General features: G+C 36.7%; 1 protein-coding gene across 7 annotated transcripts in view; it reads left to right on the top strand.

Moving 5' to 3' along the window:
• CLEC16A (C-type lectin domain containing 16A) overlaps positions 1 to 26,373 on the top strand; it is a 185,758-nt gene that overhangs the window by 15,393 nt on the left and 143,992 nt on the right. For all 7 annotated transcript variants that reach the window (XM_084641948.1, XM_084641947.1, XM_084641946.1 and 4 more), the window contains exons 2-10: positions 11 to 139; positions 1,188 to 1,321; positions 2,845 to 2,993; positions 5,251 to 5,356; positions 7,435 to 7,558; positions 8,509 to 8,683; positions 10,308 to 10,361; positions 14,575 to 14,688; positions 24,608 to 24,836. In XM_084641948.1, the coding sequence (XP_084498074.1) occupies positions 11 to 139; positions 1,188 to 1,321; positions 2,845 to 2,993; positions 5,251 to 5,356; positions 7,435 to 7,558; positions 8,509 to 8,683; positions 10,308 to 10,361; positions 14,575 to 14,688; positions 24,608 to 24,836 (1,214 nt within the window). The remainder of the gene's footprint in view (positions 1 to 10; positions 140 to 1,187; positions 1,322 to 2,844; positions 2,994 to 5,250; positions 5,357 to 7,434; positions 7,559 to 8,508; positions 8,684 to 10,307; positions 10,362 to 14,574; positions 14,689 to 24,607; positions 24,837 to 26,373) is intronic.

Below are 26,373 nucleotides of genomic sequence, written 5' to 3'. Positions count from 1 at the left end.
CTCTTCTCAGGTATATGTATCATGTTTTGACCAAAAATACCACAGTAACAGATCACAACCGCAATCTGTTAGTGGAGACTATTCGTTCTATAACTGAGATCCTTATATGGGGAGATCAGAATGACAGCTCCGTGTTTGAGTAAGTGCTTTACAGCTTCACTGTTTATTAAAAAAAACCAACAACAAAATGTAAACAATTAAATCAAAATTGTTGATCAGCTGATATGGGCGGGGTTGGCATTTGTAGATTGAGATGAATGGTGAAGCTTGCACTATGGTTCCGACCAAATGTGTGCTAGCTATAATTCAGCTGTCCATAGAGGTTAGCTTTCCTACTGTGCAAGTCATCAGCTACTTTAAGGAAGTTTCTTAATTGAAACTTGAGCAAACTATTTTTGGTAGAGTTCCTAACACACTTCAATGTAGAGGGGGAAGAGGAATTGCATACAGAGAGGGTGGCACTTAGACAACTTAGATGCTCTTAAAACAACTTTACAAAGGGGTGTGTGCATATAACTGGTATTACTAGAAAGGTAACATAACCTCTCATCCTACTGAGGATTGGTATGTTAGAGGAAACAATCATTTATTTAAAAAATTCTGACCAATTCAAAGCTGCTTCATTGTACCATTTTGATGTTCATATGCCATGGTAAGCTTTGGAAGAAAATATGATGTAGTAAACTTTTTAAGGTCTACAGAGTAGTAGGTTTATAGGGTCATTCTAAATGTAATAACACACCTTTCTTTCTGATTTCCCACCCCCTCCCCCATGCCGACAAAATACAGTAGAAGACAAGCTGACACTTTTTAGTGGATTTTTTTTTTAAGCTCTAGGAAATTTCAGTAAAATATTTCCACTCAAAGACCCTTTCCTACAAAACTGCTTTCATGAGTTCGTAGGGTAAGGAAGCCTACTTTTCTGTTCAGTTGGACATTACATGTCTGACTAGCCCTTAGATTTTTATCCCTTTTGTTTATTAATTTGAATGCTCTTCAAACATCCTGGTTCGTTTAACTTTTGACAGAGAGGCACTTCTTGTCAGTAAATGGATGCAATATTACAAAACTATACAATATGAAAGTTGTCAAACTTATAAAAAATAAGCCTCCAAGTCAAACCAACAGTTCATCCTTTTTAAAAAAAATAATGAATGAATCAGTAATGCTTTTACATTATCTTCTAGCTTTTTCTTAGAGAAGAACATGTTTGTTTTCTTCTTGAATATCCTGCGTCAGAAATCTGGTCGTTATGTATGTGTACAGCTGCTGCAGACCTTGAACATCCTCTTTGAGAATATTAGTCACGAGACATCACTCTGTAAGGACACATTTCTTATTAAACATTTGTTCTCATTATTAAACAAATCAAAGCTTCAGCACACAATGTAATTGCTCTTTTCATTTTATTAACTCTAAAAGCTAATGTACAAGAATGTTTTTAGGACTCAAGTCATCTAACTACCTCTGTGAGATCATTAATTCTTTTTAATTAAACAGCATTGAATTTCCAATGCAACTCCACTCTAAAGTGGTTGTTCATAAGTTTCCAGTAGTGTAAAAAACCCTTTGGGTTGTACTGTTGAAAGCAAATAGTAAAAAATTTGAAAAGATTTAATATGTGGTCTTTTTAAAGGGCTATTTAAAATGTGAACATTGTATTGAGTATGTTCTAGATTATAAATCTTCTACTCAAATGAGGAATTTAAAAACCAACAACCATAGAAAATCACTGGTTAATTAGGGTCTCAAATGTATGTACTTAACTGTTGCAGAACTAGCAGTGGAAGCATACACCTGCTAGCAAAGCCTTTTGCTGTAGCTGTTCTGTGATCAGAGGCGTTGGCATCCAAACAAAACACCATGTTAATTTTAAGGTCCTTTAGAAACATATGAAGGGAGAAAAAATAAATTGTTGCTAAATAAGAGAAACAAAATTGGCCAGGACAGCATCCATGCGTAAGCTTTTGAGGGTAAATAATATGGAGGGGAAAATGCTATTTAAAATAAATACTTGATTTGTAATGCCTAAGATTTGATCACCAGCTGCAGCATGCTTACAGAAGAAATGTAATATAGACAAGTGTATTCAGTTCTCATTATAATCCTATCTTTGGGAGCCAAGCCTTTTGCAAGAAGTTAATGAGCATTACTTCTATATATTACTGCTAATTGAAGTAGTCATTTGCATTGTTCAACCTAAAAATAGGGGTATTTAGTTGTCAAATGGAGACTTAATTACTGCTAGGTTGTGCTTATGAAGCACTTTTCATTGTCAGGCACTTTATATATAAGAAAAAATAAAATTAGGCTTCAAAGGATTTAATTTGTATTGCTAAGTGTCAGTAAACCTTGATTTTACTGTACACCCCTGCATGCCCCTTCCTCCCCGCCCCCCCAACAGCCCCAAAACAAAACCCATTTCCATTGATGGTGATCAAAATTTATGGAGGCAAAATAAGGAAAAATGCTGCTTGAAAACTTAGTTTGATTTAAGGATATCTACTTCATGTGTTTTGAAACATGATGTTGACAATTTGTGTTTTAGCGGTTATGAAACCTTAACTTTTTAAGCTGTCTACTATCATTAAATTGTCTGATTCCTCCCCACCCCATCCTCCATAATTTCCTGCAAGTGTGAAAATTTAAATCGATGAAAACAAAAAAAATTTCATAACCTGTTTTCACAACTATGAAAATTGAAAATGATAAACGTTTTTCAAAAATAAACCTTGATGTTATCCATTAAAATTTTAAAGAAATATTAAATTCTATGAAGCCTGTATATAACCTATTCCATAATTTTTCCTTTGTGGTGATTTGTGATATGGTTTTATATTTCAGATTATTTGCTCTCTAATAACTATGTAAATTCTATCATTGTCCACAAATTTGACTTTTCTGATGAGGAGATCATGGCATATTATATCTCATTTCTGAAAACACTTTCCCTGAAACTCAACAATCACACTGTACACTTTTTTTACAATGAGGTAAGTGGCTGGAAAAATTTACAGTAAAAAGCCTTACTAACTAGTGTGTGAAATGAGTTTAAGGCCAAAACTTTGGTGCATCCCAGAAAGACTTGTCTCACCCCTGAGCCTTAGCATTTCTCTATCTCAGCTCAAGCTTCTTTCGAGGACTGCTCCTTCTCCATTGTCTTGCAGTTTAATATTACTTATATTGTAGTAGCAATGTGCCCGAGTAAAAATCTCAATCAGGTTTTGTGTGTTGTAGCAAGTGTGTGGGGAAATCTTTTTGTGCTATGAAATGTCTGTCTTGTGTATTTCCCACTCTTCATACTGGTCTTAATTAAATTATTAACATGTTAAAAGCTTTATACTGTTTGCACAGGCAATAATTAGAGTGCAATGTCTGTTTTCTGTAATAAAAAGTCTAAATTCCCACTCTTAACTCCATTAGCATATAATATCTTGGCACGCTATTAGTGTGTATCATTTAAAAAAAAATAGTGAAGGTGAGATTTTAAATATTTAATGTGTAGTTTTTCAGCAAAGTCCACAAAGCATTTTCTTTGGTAGTCCAAAACTGATTAACAGTAGAGGATAACCTCATCTAATCCCAGCCCACAACCAGCTTTCTTGATTAAATACTACAACCGCTGAAATGAAGGTCTGCTCTACACTTTAAACATAGGTACAGTGCTCGGGGGGGGGGGGGGATCCACACCCCTGAATGCTGTAGCTCTACCAGCCTAACCTTTGGTGTAGGCATGATTAGACTGACTGACCCCAATGTTTCAGTCAACGTAGCTGCCATCGCTTGGGAAGGTGGAGTCCCATCACTGTAGCCTGAGTCTACGCTACAGCGGCATTCGCTTTGGAGCTGTTGCTGTGCCGCTGTGGTGCCCCTAGTGTAGACATTGCCCAAGTATAAATACACTGCAACATGGATGGCAGAAGCTAATGTTCTTACTGATTCGGTCAGTGTTCTGCCTTTTTGTTGTAATAACATCAAACTGAAATAGTTAACTTTGTAAATCACTGCTTTAAAAAATTAAAAAGCTTTTAAAATATTGCATAGCGAGATCTCCATTAAAAAGAATTTAATATAATCTAAGTGCAAAAGAGTATCCAAATTTACAGAAATTTGTCATTGGCATTTTGCATGTGTATATTAAAACAAACTACTTCATTGCATCCGATGAAGTGAGCTGTAGCTCACGAAAGCTCATGCTCAAATAAATTGGTTAGTCTCTAAGGTGCCACAAGTACTCCTTTTCTTTTTGCGAATACAGACTAACACGGCTGTTACTCTGAATACTTCATGGATCTTAGTAAATATTGATGTTTTGATCTGTCAGCTGCTATATTTGAATTATAAATGCCCACAGAACTTGGGATTGCAACATAAAGTGCAACATAACTTCAAACTTAAGTTAGTTCAGAATTCTGATGTTTCAAATGTAGTGATTACTCATAGAACCTAAAAAGAAAAGGAGGACTTGTGTCACCTTAGAGGCTAACACATTTAGTCGAGCATAAGCTTTCATGAGCTACAGCTCACTTCAACTTCATCGGATGCATCCAGTGAAGTGAGCTGTAGCTCACGAAAGCTTATGCTCGACTAAATTTGTTAGCCTCTAAGGTGCCACAAGTCCTCCTTTTCTTTTTGCGGATACAGACTAACACGGCTGCTACTCTGAAACCTGTCACAGAACCTAGAGTTTTGTCTATTTACTACAGTACTTTATTCAACTGTAAACCTGTTATCTTAAAGCCCTAATTCAGCATTTGAATCCACGCAGACACATCCCATATGAAGTCAGTGGGGATCAGCATGAGCAAACACACCCACCTATTTTGGTTCAGTTGCAGGTCTAGGAGGTGGTTGGTTTTTTTTTTTGTTTTGTTTTTTTATGTAACCTTAGTCTTATTTTTCTCTCTCTCTCCACATAATAGTTATTGCCAGAAGAGGGCATCAAAGCTGTTTTAAAAAGTACAGAGATGATGTTGTGTGAAATATATGAAACTTTTGTTAATATATGCTTCCTGTAATAAACTCATTTACCTGCAAACCTAATAGGTGTTTGAAACTCTCAGATTTTGTTTTAAAAAGGATTAAGATTGACTACATCTGCATGCCTTTCTAGAACTATGCAATAGGTTAGATTTCTCCCTCCCTCCTGCCTGGTTACCTTTGTCGGGTAACTTTTTCCATGCAAAATCCTAACAAAGTATTGAATGTTTGACAGGATAGTACATAATGCCTGCTGTATTTTTATTTCAGCACACAAATGATTTTGCCTTGTATACGGAGGCTATTAAATTTTTTAACCACCCAGAGAGCATGGTCAGAATTGCTGTCAGGACTATAACTTTAAATGTCTACAAAGGTAAGTTTTTAGTGTATCAGACTAGTACACCTAATACTTTGTGTAGCTAAAGTAAAATGTTAAGAATTACAAACAATCCATATTAACCAGGCATAGCTTCTGATCTATGCAAGGTTGAATTAATTGTAAGCATGTTACTTAACATGCATGTGTTAACAAACATACATGTGTTAAATATAGACTTTTTCTTAATCTTTAAAGAAGACAACTCTAAAGCCAAAGTGTGTTTGTAAACATCCGTGTATTGTCCTTGATAAAGAAAAGGGTGCCAACACAATATAAAATACACAAGGAAGTTCACCTCAACTGCCACTAGAGGTCCTAATCTGGCCATTTAAAATATTAGTTTCTTGTTCAGGATATCAGTTTCCACATATTGAATGTTTATAATAAGAGAAACAGTAATTTGTGGCAGAAATCAACATATATAGTTCCTTAATTTTTTTTGTTATAACTGCAATTCTGGAATTTGGTAGTCCACTCATCAGTGGAGAAAAGCTATTGATAAGTTGTTCTTTGTGCAAGCAAGTATATATAACTTGCACTTTATTGAAACAATTTGTTTTGTGTAGTTCTGTGTAAATTCATTGGCGTAGCCTCAAGGCAGGAATGTAATCCTAGACTCTGGAGTGCTCTGCATGGTGATGTGCATTCATATAGCGGTTTTTAACCTGCAGTTGCCTTTAACTAAATATGTATTTCAATATTTACACTGCTTTTTACATTACAAATTTAAAAGAGGAATTTAATATTAATTGGGAAATAGACTGTCAAGACCAATATAAAACTGCCTTACAAAATTTGCTATAAATCAGTGGATGTTGTAATGATGCATGGACTGAAAAATGACTAGTCACTAGAAAATAATTTTTGAACTTTTATGTACAAAGTAACACAACAATGCTTTTTAACTCAGTGACACTTTTTTCTTACAGACTTCTCTTTGAACAACTTACTGTTTAAGCTGTAAAGTATATAGCTATAATAATAAAATGATTGGATTAGTTTTAGCTCTCACCAGTATATAAGAAAGGTATAGAGTTTAATTGATCATTAGAATGTGCTTGTTACTGGATGTAGACAAGCTAATGGAGGAAGTAAAATGGCAAATGTGACATTAAAGTAACTGTAATTATTGATTATAAAACATGTTTTAAAAGCTGCTTGTTTGATCTGTATTGAATAAGAAAACTGTGAAGCAATGTGGATGCAAAGTGTCAACATTTATATGATAACCTTGAAGGCTTTTTTGCTTTAGATGCTTTACAGCTGTGTTGGTATCTGGACAAGGAGTACAAAATGTGGCACTTTCTGGTGTTTAGCAAGCAAGATCCAGGCCAGGTTTTCTCTACTTCTAACACCCAACCTCTGAGTGTGAGACTGTTGTTACAGAAACAGCAAAGTATGATGCACTTCATACTGTGTACATTTACTAAATAAAAAGGAAAGTTTTATGATGCTCTTGCCTAGAGTTTAAGTTGAATGTTGAAGAGCTCCGGCAGTTGAATTTGAAAAACACAACTATCAAACATTCTGCCTATGCATTTGTAAATGTTCTGATCTAACACGTTCTAACCTGTATCTTTTAGTTTAGATGCTTCCTGCTTTAGCTCTTTAATCCTTTTGGAGGATGTCTCACTATCCCAGTTCCTAATCCTGTTAACTGTTGTCTGTTTTTTTTTTTTTTTTTTTTTTTTTGGTTTTTTTTTGCCTTTCCTTCACTGATGATTCCTGTGTTCCTTAATGCAGTGTCATGTAAGTCTAGTAACAAGTTTGGCTTTCAATATTATTGCTTTATTCTTACTTTGTCTTTTTAGACTGTAGATTTATTTACTATCCTGAGACCAATGTAAAAATAACCTTAGTATTTTAAGAGGCTCATTTAGCCTTTCAAGAGTTGTCTATTAAAGTTTCATATGACATCTGTTTCATGGATAAGATAAACCCATACAGGTGTGTGTGTGAGTTTAAAAAAAATAGCTTGTAATCAAAATTCAGAATGGTAAGTTGATTGTATTTTTTTTTTTTTTTTACATTGATCTTTTGGAAACTTACTTTCTTATTTAATTTCTCTTCAGTGGACAACCAGCCTATGTTGCACTATATTCGAGATAAAACTGCTGTCCCTTACTTCTCCAACCTTGTTTGGTTTATTGGGAGCCATGTGATAGAACTGGATAACTGTGTGCAGACTGATGAAGAGTAAGCTTCTTACAACTATTTCTTTTTGCGAGATGCATTGAAAACCTTTTAAGTTCATTTCTCAAGAAATGATCCTACCAACAAGCAGCCTAAAGTCTGTAATTCTTACAAGATCATGTTAGAAATCATTGCAGGAGGATATTTTCAAGTCATTTATCAATTTTAACATTCCTGTAAATAAATGATTTGTTGGAGACACGTTACTCCTCATCCCAGTTGGTTTGAAATATGTAGACTTTATTAATGAACTAAATTGTTATGCAGAAGATACATAGTGTTTGCATAACATGACTAAAAGAATCTTTAGATGTCTGTACACATTCAGAACGCTGTACATTAGGATAGTTTTCTGAAAAGTATGATTAGAAAAATAGTCTTTCCAAGTTAATTAACTAAACACCATTGCCATCAATATAACTGGCAGATGGTAGCTTGTATAGAACCTCTTATTTTGTCAGCTACAAAATTCCTGCTGTTGCTCATGATCACCACATTGGATTTTCTCTTTGAGTATGTATGGAGCAGTTTTTTAAAGCGTTACTTGGGTTAGAACAGTACAGAAGAAATATAAGTAATTTTACTGGCTTTAAGATAAAAATGTTTAAATAGTCTTTTGTAATAGAAAACACAATTGTAATATTTCCTTTCATGACTGGCTTCTGAAAAGGCACATACAAAGTGGTAACTGAGATTTTTATGCTACTCCAGAAAACCGAAATCTTGTACTCATCACTGGGGCTGTTGCATTATGAAATTAATATGACAACACTCTCCTTCAATTGCTTCATTTTGATTGTAAAATCTCAAAGGTTACAGGAGGTAAATTGGATGTCTGCATTAGTCACTCTGTCTGCATGGAATCAGACAGAAAAAAGATGCAGATACATTATCTCACTGAGTTCTGAATGTTTTTTCTACCTTAGCTATGTCTAAATCTTTGTCTCTTTCAGGCACAGAAATAGAGGCAAACTGAGTGATTTGGTAGCAGAACATTTGGATCATTTGCATTATCTTAATGATATCCTTATCATTAACTGTGAATTCTTAAATGATGTGCTCACAGACCACCTACTTAATAGGCTATTTCTGCCTCTCTATGTGTATTCATTAGTAAATCAAGATAAGGTAAGGAATAGCTTGCATGATTTGGTGATTAGTTAAGTCTTAATAATTAATGATTTCCACTCAGTATTTACAGTAATTTGTGCAATAAGTGTATCCCATAAGTAGAATTATCCTCTACATTTAAGTACTTTACAAGAAACACAGTTTAAAAATTCAGGTCTTTGTTTTTCTTAAATTAAAAGATGACTGCCCGGGAGATGCTGTTTTAGGTGTATGTGTGTGATATATAAACCCAGCTAAAGACTCACGTACATTGGCCCATGTAGTTAAACATTTAGAGTCCATCGTAGTTGTTAACCATTGCGTAGCATTTAATGTTAGCAGTAGTGAAGGGGACAGGAGCAGTAAGTTTAGGTCTTGGCCTGAATTTCTCAGAAATATGTTTTAAAAGGCCAGTATAACTGTATCCAAAAGATACTTTTTTAAAAAGCAACCTTTAAGATTGAAAACAGGATCTCTGTTACTTAAATATAAAATTCTCAAATCCATGCATCTGGCCTCTAGTCTGCTTTTTCTAATTTCAGTGTTTTTTTTTTAAACATGTGACTAATTTAAGTATCATCTGTGGCTCCATAAAAGGAGCAGAATCAGACTTGCTATCTACTGTATGGAACAGATGAAAATTTTGCTTAAATTCCATCTAGTCCAGGTTCTTACACAGTGCCCATCTCTGTGGTAATTGCATGTGTCTTGTGATCCTCTTGTATTTTTTATCCTTGTTATAATTGTGTGACATCAGTTGCTCTGAAGGTTTATCGTACTTTGCATTTGTATGGAGCCTGCCATCAAAGATCTTAGTGTTTTTCATATGTTAATTAATTTAACCTGTCATATCCCCTTCTGGGTTAAGTAATTATCTTCATTTTATACAGTGAATTAGTGGTAGAGGTAGGTATAGATCAGATTTTATGATTTCCAGTCTTGTGCTTCAGCCATGTTTCCTTCCATGTCTTTACAAATGCAAAAATATGCCAATATCTCTAGTGGCTTAAAACATGTTTCAGACAAGATGGTAAATATTGTAAATAATTCTCTTTTCTGTGGTGGTAGTGGTTCTTTCACAAACCATATTATTCTAATTTTAATGGAGATTTTAAAGTATTGTCATTCTATAAGCATTTATTGTGCTCTGATTATGGAGAGAAAATGCCCGTGAAGCCAGAATGACCTACTTGAATCCAACAACGAATGTCAATAACTTTAGTAAAATTTATATCGGTCTTAATTTGGTTTTGTGGAATAACAAATTGTAAGAGTCTCCTTTTATGAATTTGTCATTTCAGAAGTACCATCTGGTAAGGATATGTTGGAGGGATAAATACATACTTCTCACTTAAGCATCTGGTAAAAATAAATATTACAGGAAACTTTGGCAGCCATATTTTCAAGTGTGCAGCAAATGAAAAATGCATTCTTCTGAAATCCCTTTTCCAAAGAAATGGAAAGTCACTGGAAAACGTCAGCATATTCGTTGGAACTTAGTGGCATTGTGGGAAGTGGGGGAGGTAGTGCACATGAATAAATCAAGTGTTTATACTTTTTCTTCTGTGTTTAAAAATGTTCGCCTTTGTTCTATTTAATGGTGTAATTAATTAACTGAGCATTCTTTTCTTTTCTTCCACAGGGTGGGGAGCGTCCGAAAATAAGTCTCCAAGTTTCTCTCTATCTTCTCTCACAAGTATGTCATGTTTCAATGTGGTGTTTGTAATGGTCTCAGTAACTTCATTATAAAATGTGTGTTTCAGGGGGCTATTTTTCAGCTACACATCTGGAGAGAATTGTGCTCAGTTTTGAGGTGCAGTGTGTACCTTTTTAAGGGACATTTGTATATTTTTTTTAAATCGCTCACTGGTCATCACGTAGGCCAACTGCCATCTTTACTTACTAGTACCTTTCCTTGGAGGTTCTTGGAATACTTTACAAACATTATCTAATTAAGACTTTAGAACCCAGTAAATGGTGGATATTTTGAAATGTTTGTAACAATCCCTTAACTCACCAGTCTAATGCAGCTACCTCTTGAATGGGATGCAGCAGCTATTAAACATTGCATAACAGCATTGTACAACTAGTCAGGACTGAAGTGAAGAATACAGTATTCAACTGCAGCTCCAGGCAGAATACAGCATTCCAAATTTCAATTTGACTAGGACATATAGAAATCAGGGTTTTGAATCTTACTCTTGTGCAAAATGTTGTGGGATCTTTAATTTCAGGTAGTCAGTGCCTTTGTTTTATGTCTCGTGAAGTGTGAGCAGCATCCTTTACAAAAATAAAAATTGAGTGTCTGAATACTAAGCAGATGCTATAACTTCTGACAATTGAAAATGCCATTATGGATTGTACACCTCTTAGGTAATTTTACAATAGATCAGAGTGCCACCATAAACTTCTTTTAAATTGGGAATTTTTTAAGTGAGTGGTGAAATACATAGTTAAATAAAAGCTCTTGAAAATGCCAGATACTTATCTTTTGTTCTTCAGATTATTGCTGTTTGCCCTAGTGGTTGAAAAAGCTTATTCTGTCAGCTAAATATTAGCTTACCTACATGCTCAATACATTTACATTCTTAAATTAATATATACATTTAGGTGAAAATATATTGTATTGACAAGTATTGACTTGAGATTTCTGCTAGAAGTGACAATATTTTAAAATGACTTATTTTTAAATCAGCCTTTTTATAAGTGGGAGTATACTCCCAGGTTGATTTCTTGATGACAATTTGTAGACATTGTAAAAACCAGTTTCCAACTGTTTTGTTGCCTCAGAGAAAGAAACACTGCAATGCTGCTAAGTTTCTGTTTCCCAAATCATTTTCAGTTTGAATTAGGTTTAGTGACTTCAGAAATGAAACCTTACAGTAGCAATCCCTTGAAACTAAGGGAATCAGTCTTTTAAAGTCACTTAATGCCTCTTATGAGATGATTTGAGCCCTCTAATTTACCTTATGTAAATGGGAGTATTGAAGTACTCTGCATTAGAGAGAGTCAATAATTTTTCAGTTCACTAACTATTCTGAAAAGTGTTTTAAAAACACAAAAACAACAAAAAACAGCCAAGTGAAGTTTGACAAATTTTGTTTTGGGGTGAACTAAATGTCTTGAATAGTAATTGGCCAGAGATAGGGTGTATGAACTGAGAATGACTCTAGCTCAGTGATTAGGGCACTCGCGTGGAAGATGGGAGACCCAAATTCATGCCCCTGCTCTGTCTCAGGTGAGGGGGAGGGATTTAACTTGGGTGTCTCACATTCCAGGTAACCACTTTAACTACTTGGCTGAAGGTAATAAAGGAGGCAATGGGTCCCCTAGCCATTTTGTGAATGGCATCTAAGTCCTCTTGTGAATCTAGCCCAAACAATTTTTGTGTCAAATTCGCAATAGTTTGGGGTTGACTGAAACTGTATTTCTCCGGGAATGAATTTTTTATCCAAAAAACGTCACCCTGTTTTGCTCAGCAGCTCATTAGGCCTATTTCATCATACCCAGGGCTTGTATACACTTAACATGCTACATTGGCATAGCTATTCCACTGCAGCGCTTTAGTCGAGACGCTACCTTTGCCGACGGGCGGGATTTCTTCTAAATCACCTGAGAATCAAATGTGTGTATCTAGGGGAAGAACATTATTCATAACATTGAGTAGTAGATTTCCATGTTGGTATCAAGATGCTGAGTAGCTAATGCAGCAAAACTCTTCCTTTATGGTTCTACTATATTGCATATCATTAGTATGGTCTGTCTTGTGCTACAACTTGGTCCATAAAGTTGAGTATAAATTGTAAAATGCAATCCCTGTTTGTTTTATGCTGTCATTGTGATAGCATCTACCAATACAAAAACAGGATTATAGTAACTACTTGCATATGAGAAAACTGCTTCCCAACCTATACCTCCTCAGTCAACATTAAGTTGTTAATTAATATCTTGATGGTCTGTAGTGAAGCAAAGGCTTGATGAAAGATTCCTGAAATAGATCTCTGTAGGTCAATAAATATCAACTCTGACAAGGTGGAAGTTGGACAGCCAGGTTCCTCACTGAAATAATCTTGTTTTGAAGAGTGCACATTAAGTAACTGTTAAGAAAACCACTTTAGTGATTTCTGCCATCAGTGTTGCATACACAGAGATGGACACTAGCATACTAGATACTCCATATAATGAACGGCTTTCTAAATTAGAACCAACAACTTGAATTGCATCCAGCAGCAGATGGGAAGCCACTGCTGTTCCCGAAGTGCAGGTGTAATGTACTTTATGCCAGGGCATTCCTGTGAGCAGGCAGGCCACTGCCTTACGTTCCTGAGTTACTTCTAAAGGGTAGCTCAAAGTTAATCTTTGAGAGCATATTGTTGTTGAAATTCTGAAGGGGATTTATATGGGTTCTAGCGCATCACTGCCAAATAGGAAGTCAAAGGTTCCCCCTTGCCATTGGAAGTCTGGATAATAGCATGTTCTGTAAGCAGATGTGGTCAAACAGTGAACCCAGGGTGCTGGTTTAGTGACTCTGAAACTGTTTTTGTCTCTTTCACCTAGAACAACTAGGAATTTATTTTAGGGTTTTTCTGTAGCACCTATCATAATACTTTCTAAGTGCTTAAATGTTGTAAACATTGGAGCCTTATTCCTATGTTACATTGAGCTTATTCCTACGTTCTATAGAATCATAAAACTAGACCATTCCTGACAGGTGTTTGTCTAACCTGCTCTTAAAAATCTCCAATGATGAGACTCTACCACCTTCCTAGGCAATTTATAAGTTTTGCCTAATGTCCAACCTAAACCTCCCTTGCTGCAATATAAGCCCATTCCTTCTTGTCCTGTCCTATCCTATCCTCAGAGGTTAAGAGAAACATTTTCTCCCTCCTCCTTGTAACAACCTTTTATGTACTTGAAAAGTGTTATGTCCCCTCTGTCTTCTCTCTTCCAGACTAAACAAACCCAATTTTTTTCAATCTTCCCTCATAGGTCATGTTTTCTAGAAATAATTTTTGTTGTCTTCTCTAGACTCTCTCCAGTTTGTCCACATCCTTCCTGAAATGTGGCACCCAGAACTGGACACAGTACTCCAGTTGAGGCCTAATCAGCACAGAGTAGAGCAGAAGAATTACTTCTCGTGTCTTGCTTACAATACTCCTGCTAATATATCCCAGAATGGTGTTCGCGGTGTCTTTTTTTTTTTTTTTTTTGCAACAGCGTTACTCTGTTGACTCTTGACATTGAGACTTGTCAGATACCTCTCACTGAAAAACAACTATTAAGAAAAATGTTCTTACACTGTTGAAAAGTCTTAGATCTTCGGGCCAGAAGGGACTGTTTTGCAGGATGTCAAATTAGATCATAAACACAGGCCATAGAGCTTCAGCCACTACTTTCTCCATCAAGCACATTTTGTAAAATCTTATGCATGGAGTATTGCTAGGTGTTCCCGTACCACAAGGCCTGTGAATATAATGTACCAGAATCACGTAGCTGTCCTGGCTTTCCCCAATAACAAGATTTCTATGAAATTGGTTGACTGTAGATGAATGCTATAGAATCTTCATGTTTCTTGAAACAAATGGGGAGGAATAAATAGTGCTTAGCTGGAAGAGGAATAAATAGTGCTTAGCTGGAAGAGGATAAAAGGAACTAGTGAACACTGGCCAAGTAGACTATCAATCAGGCTTGGAATTCAGGGAAAGGCACATTAATTTGACGTAGAAATGGATTGTGGTCTCTGTTCCTCCTGAATACTAATTACAGCTCAAGTATATCCCAGTCTGGGTTTTTTATTAGACATTATGTAAGGTAAAGAAATTTAACTATTTCATTAGGTGGGGGAAATGCCTTCAGTTTCTAAAATATATATATGTCTAACATTCTTTTCTTCTTCCCCCTCTTAATAGGTTTTCCTGATTATACATTATGCACCTCTGGTGAACTCACTGGCTGAGGTTATTCTTAATGGGGACCTTTCAGTATTCTCCTCAAAAGTTGAGCAAGATATCCAGAGAAGTTCAGTAAGTGGTCAACTAACTTTTGTATGTCTTCATTTTTTATATATATATAATATATTTTTTAAAAGGGAGAGAATAGGATGGAGAAATCTGGTTAGAAAATACTTGTCTGCTTCTGGAGAACTGATGAGCTTCCACCGCATTCAGTGGGAGGCTATTTTGCAGCCTGATTCTTCTTTCTGTTAAGATGCACTTCATCTGCTCATTTTTTTTTTCCCCATTACCCTAAATGTTTCCTTCTTTTCATTAATAGTATCTTTCAGTTTTTATGTAGACTTATCACTTTTTGGGGATGAAGCCAAGCTATAGCTTTCCTATTGCATAATTGTAAGTGAAAATGCAATATGGACTCAAGCTATTTGGTACAAATGACAGTGTTTTAAAAATTAACCCTGTGATTTCATTCTCTGAATGTTTAAATCAACTGTTTTATAATTAGGTGTGTAATGTACTCCAAAGTTCTTCCACAATTGTTTTTTACTTCTAAAAATATATCAGCCTGTTCAATCAGGGAAAGTAATCCTCTTCAGTTTTTTGATTCCCAGGTCCCTTTCAGTCATTGAATTGAGTTCAGCAAATTCTGAGAACTGAAACCTCTAACAGCCATAACTTTCAAGTAGATATACATAATTATCAAAATATAATACTTTATGTGAGATCTGTAGTAGAAATGACCAGGCAATGTTTTAAAATAACTGGATATATTAATCGTTTTTAATGGATATTTAAATGTAATCTTTATATATTACATAGGAAGAAAGATTAAGTCACCTATGTTACTTATCTCTGAATTCCCTGCAGCGTGTGCTTGCATTTGCATACTTAAGAGTAGCTTAGTTTTTCTAAAGGCAGTCAAATCATGACTGTACATGACTAAACAGACTGTAATTCCTATGTCAAAAGTGAAGTATGTCCTCTAAGCCTATGTCTACATTTATTGAGGCATGTAGGGTACAGACACTGAATGCCCAGTTAGCATAGGTATAAACAGCAGTGTGTAGGTGGTGAAGCACTGCTCAATGAGTAGAGTATAGACATGCCAGACCATAGGGTATATATCCTCTTTGGCTCTTTACATGCCCAACCAGTGCCTCCAATATCTATGCTGCAGTGAAAGACTCTGGAAGGAGGAACTGCTGGAGCCTTTCCTCACTGCTTCCCCCCATGAGAGCCTTTCGCTGTGGCATGAAGCTATGTGTATTCTACATACAAGTGTAGACAAGGCCTAAGTATCTGAACCTTCTACCCTTCCCCTTGCTTTAATGTACTTACAGTATATTAAACATTTTCTTTAAAAAAAACTGTTTCAGGATTCTAGAAATAGCTGAGTCACTAAGGCTTGCTTTAACAGAAATGAACTTTCCTAATGCCTCGTTGTGTCAGGGGAGCTTTGTTGTTATGGGCTGATCTTTATTGTCCGTGGCTATTCGGCACAGATACAGGGGTAGTCCGACTTTGCTCTTAGTATTGGATTTCTTTTTAAACAGACACTCCAGGGTGGAATGATAGTATTGTGAGTGAACACTTCCAGATAAAGTAATCTCTTGTTCATGTTAGCAAAGGTCTGTGGCCTTCTGTTTGTCGCATACTGGATGTCTTAGTGTGCATTACTTGTATGCCGTAAATGGGTTTCATACAGAAGCAGTTTATTACTAGGAAACCTGTGGCCAGAGGGTGGGGTCTGTCTGTCTGCAGAAATTACACTTATTCTAGTTCACAGCTATTATGCAAAGGCACCTATATCTGATGTTTGAGTGTTTTGGAATGTTTGTTTCAACGTTGACGGGTTTGTGGATTTCCTACAAGCTTGGGTTCGCTTTTATTGTTACTTTGTGCAGGTTTTGTTCGTGCTTTTTTTTGGCTGCCACTTCCTACTGCTCAAGATAAGTGAACTGGCTGCATATAAACTGGAAGTCATGTCATAGCTAATCACATGAGCTAAGTAGGGCAGTTGTTAAGTCTTTCTGTGCTTGCTGATAAAAGTTTGCTTGTAGGAGAGTGAACTGAGCTTTTGGGGCTAAGGGGTTTCAGTGGAAAAGAGGAAAACTTCAAGTTAGGGAAACTAAATTTGTGGAGAGTTCATCTATAGACTCTAGGAAGTATTTATAGGGAAGTAACGGTTTCATTAAGCTCATGGGGGAAACCTGTGGTGTGGAGTTTTCAATGGAAAACCTGTCAACAGGAAGGAATATAGTCGGTTGGGGAAGCTGGACAAGAGGCCTCCAGTGAAGGGAATGTATCAGGTATCCAGCATGGTTCCAATAAAACAGACAGACAACAGGGTGTAGGTGTAGCTATGTTCATGTAGGGTGGTGACAGGCTAAAGCCAGTGAGAGGTATTGAAAGATTCCTGATGTATTGGGGATAGGGTTGGGCAGGACAGTTTAGTGTTCTCTTCTCTGTTAACCTGTGATGATACTCACTGGGATGACTCAGGTTGGGTCCCAAAGTTAGTTGCCTACCAGTTTAGGGGTTATTCTCCAGGGCTATTTCTAGGTAGCTGAGTACCAGTATCACCACTGAGTGCAATTTGTCGGTAAGAATTAGCGATGATATATTTCTTCCTATTTATCAATTAAAACATTGCTCAGGAACTGGGTTTTTCTTTTCTCAAGTAATTACTGTATGCCGTAAATGGGTTTGATGCAGAAGCAGCTTATTATTAGGAAATCTGTGGCCAGAAGGCGGCGTCTGTGTATCTGCAGGGGACATTGTAGAAGAGTTGGGAGTGAAGAACAGGCTTAACTTACTATTTTCTTCCTCTTAGAGTGTTAAATTTTACTTTGAATTCTCAATTCTAGTAAGTCCCAACAGATTTCTCTTCCTCATTTCTTACTGTATGCTGCAGCGTTCCACAGAACATGTTGGAGTGCTAATATTGGCTCCATAGATTTGCATTGTGTTTAGATTTACCATAAAAAATATTTTTAGGTCCTACAAACACACAAAGGATATATCTTAACATACTATAATGAGAAGCAGTTATAAGCTAAAGAGAAGAGGAAAGTTTCATCTTGAGACTTAGAGACAGGATCTCAGTTCAAAGTTTTGTGTCTCTTGGTATTTGAAATGTCTTCAAAGACTTGCATTTCCCAGGTACTAATGTGTGGCAAAATGATGATCAGTTGAAATGCTGGTGGAATAATTGCATCACAAGTACTCTCTGGGTCCAGTGTGCTATTTTAAATATATATTTCAAAACTGAAATTCAAAAATTCCCTAGAATTGTTTTTAATAGAAGTCCTGGATCAACTGAATAGCATTTCACATGGATATAAAGATCAGACTCGGTAGAATCTGAAAATTGTTCTCAATTACCCTGGCTACAAATATGAGCCAGTGGTATGGAGTAAGGTGAGGGTGAAGGTGAGGGTAAAGCAATACAGTGTTGAATACTGAAGTCTGTAAGAGGTTTGCACCTACTTTATCAAAAAAGCTGTCAGACTTGTGTCCCATCAATATCTTCAAACTATAGATGTGGTGTGTACTCCACACCGTCCCTTTGGATCCATGTTCTTTTTGGCTAGTGAAGGCCAGTGAGGAAAGTACTGGATCCATTGCTGGTGGAGATTAATACCTTTATTAGGGAGGGTAGGGTGCCAGCTTCTTTTTAAGAAGCTCTGGTGCATCCTCTGCTCAGGAAACCAACATCTGATGCTGAGGGTCTTCCTTTTTTGGTTGAGATTACAGAGAAGTTTATAGTAAGACAACTGTTGCCTCAACCACCTTGATCCTTACCAGTCTGATTACAGAGCTGGGTATGGAACTGAAAGAGTCTACCACTGCAAGAAGTACAATCACCTAATGATGGATGAAGATCAGGTAGGGTCCATGCAGATACAGTTCGAGCTGTCAGCAGCTTTTGATGCCACTAATGAGGTGATTTTGACTTACCTATGCACTGCACAGGTGAGTCGATTTAAAAACAAATAGTTTGCGGAGGACAGCTTGGGAACGAACAATTACCCTTGTAACATAAAAGCTAACAGACCTGTCTTGCAAGTTATGTCAAAATGTATTTGACAGCTTTGCTACAGTACTAATTTCTGGAAATCAGGGTTTGTAATGGAAATAGCAGCACATGTTGGTGACTATAAAAAGATAAGATCATTAATTAGGGTTTTCTAATTTCTGAAAAAACTGGACCCCTCTGCTCTGCCTCTTCCCTTGAGCGGTATCTTCCCCCCCGCTTCTGTCTCCCCACACCAATAGCTCACTGGGCTCCCTCTGCTCTGGGGCTGGGACAGGAGCTGCAGGCTGGGACAGAGCCTGTCTGCTTGCAGGTAGTAGGTACCCCCTGCTGAACAGGGGCTGGTGCGAGTTGATGACCCAGCACCTCCCCTGTGTCCACAGTAACTGGACAATTGGTGTCCAGTCAGTACATCTGACCGGATGCTGCCAGGTCCTCTTTTCACCAGGTCTTTCTGGTCGAAAACCGGACACCTTGCAACCCTATAATTGATGCACAACAACACCAATAGTGATTACTGCTCAAAACAGATCAACAGTAAGAGATGTTTCAGAGTAACAGCCGTGTTAGTCTGTATTCGCAAAAAGAAAAGGAGTACTTGTGGCACCTTAGAGACTAACTAATTTATTAGAGCATAAGCTTTCGTGAGCTAAGTATCCAAATCCTGTGTATACAGATACAGTTCAGCGAAACTTATGCCAGGAAGTCGTGTGTGTGTGTGTTTATGTTTATAAGTGAACAAACACCCCATATCAATGTGTAGCAAGTTCTGAAAATAGATGTGAGTAGCAGAAATTACATGTCGAGGTAACTATTTTCTATATACTTTTATTGGACAGTGTTAAAATGAAGCTCTTGCTATGTTCTTCTTCTTGTGACTGTAGTTAAATATGTGAAGTCAGGGAGAATATAGTATAAACAATTTGACAATAGTCACATTAAGGTTTACCTTCCTTCCTGTCGGTGAGACCTGTTTCCTGTGTAATTCGGATGTTGCTCAATCCTACCTGTTTTAGGTTTCTTGGTTTTTGTTTAACCTACTTTCTCCTTCTCGTAATATGAAGATAAGTTACTGGTATTGCCTTGTTTTACCATCACGCTTTACACAAGATCAAACTGCAAATATGTAAAAAATTGCTTGAGAAGGTGTAAATTAACATTAACCTAAAATTGGTATCAACCTTGATAAATTATGTGCCTTCTAAATTAATTTCTGCTCTGATCTTATGGTTTAAAGTATTAGGAGTGTGTAGCTCTTGTATCTGACAGCACACATTACATATTAGCTCTTTGTAACCATTCTTTTTCTCCAAACTAAACAGGCCATGAAAACTGGCCTTTTATATAGTATGTCCTTGAGTGTTCATCTCCTCGTTTTCAACATGTTTCATTCACATTGATAGGCCACAATACACTGCATTAAAAATGTACCTACAGTATATTAAACATTTTCTTTAAGGAAAACTGTTTCAGGCTTCTAGAAATAGCTGAGTCACTAAATAATGGAAAGGGAAAAATAAACTAAATGATTCTTGCAACTTGCATCTTATAAGATGTTCCCATAAAGAAAAGACTTCATTTGTTCCTCCATTTTTCATGCCTCTTGTAATGAGAACTCATTATTATAAATAGGGCTCTAAATCTAGTTATTTCTAAAACCTTCATGTGTTGCAGTTCTATCTCTGGGTAAAAATAGATTTGAGAGGTTAAGGGGAGATAATTTTGTGCTTAAAATATAAAAGCTTCATAGTGGTGTGTGTTTTTTTTTGTTTTTTGTTTTTGTTTTTTTTGTCTTGTCGTTGTGAAGGATTCTTGTACCAAAGTATTTCTTATTATGGTAACTAGCAATGGGTGACCTGGACAAGGTTTGAATAAGCTTTCTCTACAAATTGCAAATCCTTACTTGAACCTTTTAGGGCTACAAATTGTGCTAGAGATCTTGCCAGGCATCCCTTTCATGATGTTTCATCAGTTTTTATTGCTGTTCTGAAACAAACTGTGCAGAAATTGGAAAAAACTGTCCCTTCGCTTCTTTAAACTTTTGAGCCAGAAGGCTTGATTATGTACATAATTTATCCAATTGGTTTGCCCCTCAGTATTCATCTCAAAATATAAATACTCACTGAATTACCTCCATCAGAAGATATAGAATAAAGTACTGAAAATCCAGTGATTTTTAGTTTTCTGTAACTCTATAAGAATATACATTTTGTTCAAATGAGATCAGCTGTTTGGAAATAACCACCTCCACTAGCAAGCATACGTGAACAGCCTCCCTAGATCAGGGTTCTCAACCTTTTTCTTTTTGAGCTCTTCCCCCCCCTCCCCCCCCGCCACATGGTATTAAAAACTCCATGGCCCAGCTATGTCACAACAACTTTTTCTGCATATAAAAGCTACAGCCTAGGTTAAGAGGTAGCAAGCAGGGCAGTTGCTTGGGGCCCCATACCACAGCAGGCCCTGCAAAGCTAAGTGGCTCAGGCTTTGACTTCCGCCCTGGATGCCGGAGTTGTAACCCCAGGCTTCAGCCCCATACAGAGAGGCTTTGACTTTTTGCCCTGGGCCCCAGCAAGTCTAATTGCAGCCCTGCTTGGCAGACCCCTTGAAATCTGCTCGCGGCCCCCCAGGGGGCCCCGGACCCATGGTTGAAAACCACTGCCTTTATATGAGATTGTCTTTGTCTCACAAACAATGAACCAGAGTATTGATCATGGCTGTGCTGCTTCACAGTTAAGAAATAGTCTCTCTCAATATCCTACATAGCATGTACCTTGATTTGTTCAAAAGAAGGCTGTCTCTTACTTAATTTGTGGGATAAAGCCCTGTTTTAAATGAAGTATGTTTCAAAACTTGCTGCACACAGCAAGAATGGGTAGGGGAGCTGCTGGAGGAAGACGCTAGATGAAATGTTCTTGAAGTTCAGCTCTTGCAGAACTTAAATGTACACACAAGCAAAACTTAAGAAAACCAGCCATTCTCAGCAGTCCTTTGCTCCTGGAATTCCCCCTTACAAGCTGATTCTGAGAGATCTGCCAGCTGGCAGTAATCAGAGCAACTGACCAGCAGGCCTTAAAGTCTGTGCTCATAGTCCTTTGACCTTGTTTGTATGGCTGGCTCCTACAACTAACAGACCACCCAATGATTTAAAGATTTCCCTGTCCCTCTAGGCCATTGATTGAGGTTGCTGTCTATATGGAATATTGTTCAGGTTAAATAAAGAAGCCTAGGTGTGATGAAATATTGGAATTGTTTTGCTGAGTGTGAATTTCTTCAGATACTTCATAGCTTTGCACTCATAGACATTAAGGCTTCTTGCCCACATCTCAAATGAAAATTGCTTTTAATAAAAATAAACAATACAATGATTTTGTGGCAACTTTGCAAATAAGACCACTGGATGACTGGAGAAGGTGTTTTCCTTGTTCATGAGCCTAGTAAGTGGAATGCTGCACATCTGTTGCTAAGGGGAATGGTTCATACAGATGTTTGCCTTTAGCGGCCTTCATTTGTAATTATCCAGAACTTATTTATTTCCTATCTAAGGCACAGCAGTATGGGTGTTATACATGCTTCTCATTCTGGAGTGCACTGAGTTGAATAATATTACGTTAAACATCCTAAAGTTGGAATAATCGGTAATTTGTGTGATATGGGTTGATGCAGTAATATTGTGAAAATATACTTAATCATATCATATCATATAAAATACTGGTACTATGTTTTTGTAATAAATGAGACCACCAAAGGTCCTGGTAAGAAACATGTCTTTTATTTTCTGTCTTCAGTCACTTGACGAGATAAGGTTACAAAAATCTTATACTCTTGCTGCACAACAGGAGTCAATATCCACTATCTCCAGTGGCTGCTGTTACGTGGTGTGTTTTTTTTTTTCCATATTGCTACTATTTTTACCCTGAAATGTGGTAGCAATTTTAACTGATGAAGTATTGCCCATGGAAGCTGTAAATATACAGTGACTGAATTTTTTCACTTAACAAATTGCTCTTTGTTTTGCATTTGTTTTAATAAGACTTATTAACAAGTCTGCATCATTTGTTAGTGGAAAAGCAAAGGAGGTTAAAAAGCCCCGCAAAAGCCAAGCATCCTATGTTGACTGGCGATGAGTAAACCCATCTACAGCATTTGTCACGTTTTTGGGGTGGGGGTGGGGAATGTAGTCTTAAACTGCTTTGATATACTGTAGCTTTGCATCAGAAAAGAAACAGGCTTGTGTTAAGCCATATCTTTCAGTTCTTTATAATGGATGCCACCCACATACATACTACAAAATAAGTTTAGAAAACTAGATCTGCGGAGATGTTTTCGGAGTATAGAGAAGGACAAAATGAAATCAATTAGGGTTTGTCTACCTGGTGCTGTAGTCTGCATCAGAGGGGTTTAAATTTTAGTATGCACTAGTGTGTCATGCGCTAATTGGCCCATGTAGACCCTGCTGGCATGCATGAAAAGTTCCTTAATGCTGTTAATGGAGTTCTGTTTGAAACAGAACTATGTTTATGCGCACTAGAGAAATTTCAGTGTACACCAGCAGGGTCCACACAGGCCAGTTAGTGTGTGGCATGCTAAAGTGCACTAGAATTTACACCCCTGAGGTGCAGACTAGTTCACCATTGTAAACCAGTCCTATGAAATTTATTATAGGTTTTTGCGGGGTGGGGAGAGGAGGGAATGATGGTGACTGAGGCAGATGCACCAAGGACTAAGGGATTTTGCTAATAGTGAAGGATGAGGCCAAGAAAAGAACACTGTACGTAATAGTCTAGGTATACTTATCCTTAATTGAATAGATTTATCTATCACATCAGCAACAGGAAAGTAATACCACGTCTGATATTGTGACAACTTTTGGGTTAAAACATACACATTTTAATGAATCCAAATGTGTTCAGTTCTATATAATCGGGGCCTTCATTTCAAGTGCAAAGTGTTTTTCTTGGAGCCATATTGTATGCAGAATATGAGCAGACAGGAAGTGTATCTTAAATGTCCTCTTTTAACGTAATTAGCAGATGAACAGTTACTGGTTTTCAGCATTTACCATTGCAGCTTGAGCCTGCTGTGTACATAAACATTTAGGAAATTTCAGTTTTTTGACTGAATATGGGTGCATGTTTTCTTTTTCTATATATTTTTAATTTTTGAGAAGGCAAATTCCTGAGACACACACTCAGTGTAGTTGTATTTTAACTCTAAACATTCTTACACATTAAACTAGCCTTTTTAATTGAAGTTGATATGAAAACTACCAGTGAAGTACACTTTGACCTCTATTTAAAACTTTAAAAAGAGGTTAGAGGTATGGTAGTTTTTCATTGAACACATTGAGATAAAAAGCATACCTATAGTTTACTTAAAAGCTGTATTTTATATTAATGGGTTTTCTTCAGCCCCATTTTTGTTTTTTGTTTTTTACTATTTCACTCCTTCCTGTTTTTTGCAATAGGCTTTTGTCTGAGTCCTCTCTGAGCTGTCTCCCCTGCATGGTCTAATTCAAAGAGCAGCTGGTGCAGTTTGTAACATCAGTGGGACTTGATTTAGTTTAGTATTGTATGCTCTTGCATGGCAAAAAACAAGGTTTACTTTTTGACAATTTTTTTCTTGATGGTACATGCTTTTAAAATGGTCATGTTTAATAGATGGATCTAGAACTTTCTTGTCCTGAAGTGTTCATGTTTCCTAATGCTACCAAGTCCTTTAAGATTAGAATAACTTTATTTTGTAGGTGGCCTGGAACTACTGATAATTAGATATTGCTAAATTGAGATTCTCCTTCTGGCCTTTTTAAGTTAAATTTGATGTGTGTAGGTGAAATGCTTTATAGATTTGTAAATAACAATTTGTCTTGTACAAACTGAAGTTACTTCTACCCATTTTATGCTAAATTGCAGAAGAAATATACAGCTAAAAATGTATCTCATTTAAATTTAATAGGCAAAATCAAGCATCAGATGCTTCATAAAACCTACAGAGACACTGGAGAGATCTCTTGAAATTAACAAGCATAAGGGAAAGAAGAGGTTGCAAAAGAGACCCAACTATAAAAACGTTGGTGAAGAGGAGGAAGAGGAGAGAGGACTTGAAGATACTCAAGAAGACCAAGATAAGGCTAAAGGTACAGAGGGTAGTTCAAAAGGCATCAAGGCAAGTGGAGAAAATGAAGGTGAGTGCACCAATGAATGAAAACCATGCAAACTTTATATATGCTAATAATTTAATTATATCACATGTTTGTGGTCTAGTTCATGTTTTTTGTTCATTTATAATACTGATTGCATAACTAAATAAACAAAATCATTAGATTTTTCCACTATCAGTGATTCTTGCTTATTTTTCAACCTCTCCATGTAGAATTCAGCTCTTTAAAAAAGACTGTTTAATTTGGTGGAAAATGTGAAGTGTCTGCAGTTTCTCCTGTGGCATCCAGCCTTTAATCACAAGTACACCTTCTAGCTATCTGCACGTGATTAATTAGTGTTGTAAGACTTGTTAACAAGTCTGTATCATTTGTTAGTTAAAAAGCCCCCCAACGGCAATCCCTCAAATTTTTTTATTTAATTACCTGACTGATGTGCATTCTAGTTGCTTCACAGAACTATCATGCCTGAATCATTAGATTTAAAGTATTGGGTGTGCACCAGAAAGGTATGCGGTTCAGTTCCTTTCGTTGTTTTAAGTTACTAGTGAAGAGGAAAATGCATATCAAAAAGTAGAGGTTTTTATGCATAAAATGAGACCGCGATGACAGCACTGCATCTAAGGAAGCATATAACACAATACAATTTTTTTCCCCTATGTTATGACTTCTTTGGGAGCCCTTTTTCATGTCCTGCTTGCATTTTGATACATGTAACTAATCTGTCCTAAAAACTTCCAAGTTCTTTATTCTGACTTCATGTAAATGATGCTAAATACAATGCATGTAATGACTGTGTATTGTCATTTTTTTGTTCAAATTACATAATTGAACTCCCTGTGCTTACGAAATGCATTTTTTAAAATTCTTCCTCTTTCCAGTTTCTCAAGAGGCCTAACAAACTAATTTTGGGATGGGCAAGGGACCATGTTAGAGAAGTGGGCAAAAATCTCTGTGTGCCTAATATCTTAAACGGGGAGGAGTGTGTAAAACTTTTTTCTAATCCACTTAAAGTGGGTTAAAGGTCATTAACATGGCTTGCATCCATACTACAACTTAAAATCTTTTTATACAAGTGTCAGAACACTACCAAAAAATGTTTCAGAACAGCTCTCACTTTAACCTGGTTTCTTTATAGTGGGGACAGGGCTTTAGTGGGTAGTTTGCATAATTTTTATGATCCTCCTGGGTAATCCCCTAGTACATAGCATAGCATTAACTCCTAATTTCAAACAAGTAGCATCATGCTAATCAACATAGTATGTACTGGGCTTTGTTCCATGATTCCAAGTATTGCATATTGGGCTTTGTTCCATGACTCCACATATTGTAAAGCATGTGTGTATTGCTTCCTGGCAAACTGGGGCTGTTATCATAAGTTTGACAATGATATAGCTTTTATAATTTAATCTTCAGCATTTACCTTGAAAAGCTTTAAATCCAAATTAGGCAAACCTACAACATTTGAAAAAAAAAAAAATTAGGTGTAAAGGAAAGGGAGAGTGAGGGTTGGAACAAACGTTGTGGGCCATGCATAGTGACTGAAGAGAGGCTTAAGCTGAAC

This window comes from Lepidochelys olivacea (assembly GCF_965140295.1).
Source record: "Lepidochelys olivacea isolate rLepOli2 genome assembly, chromosome: 10".
Lineage (NCBI taxonomy): Eukaryota > Metazoa > Chordata > Testudines > Cheloniidae > Lepidochelys > Lepidochelys olivacea.
This window is presented reverse-complemented; position numbering and strand designations above follow the sequence as displayed.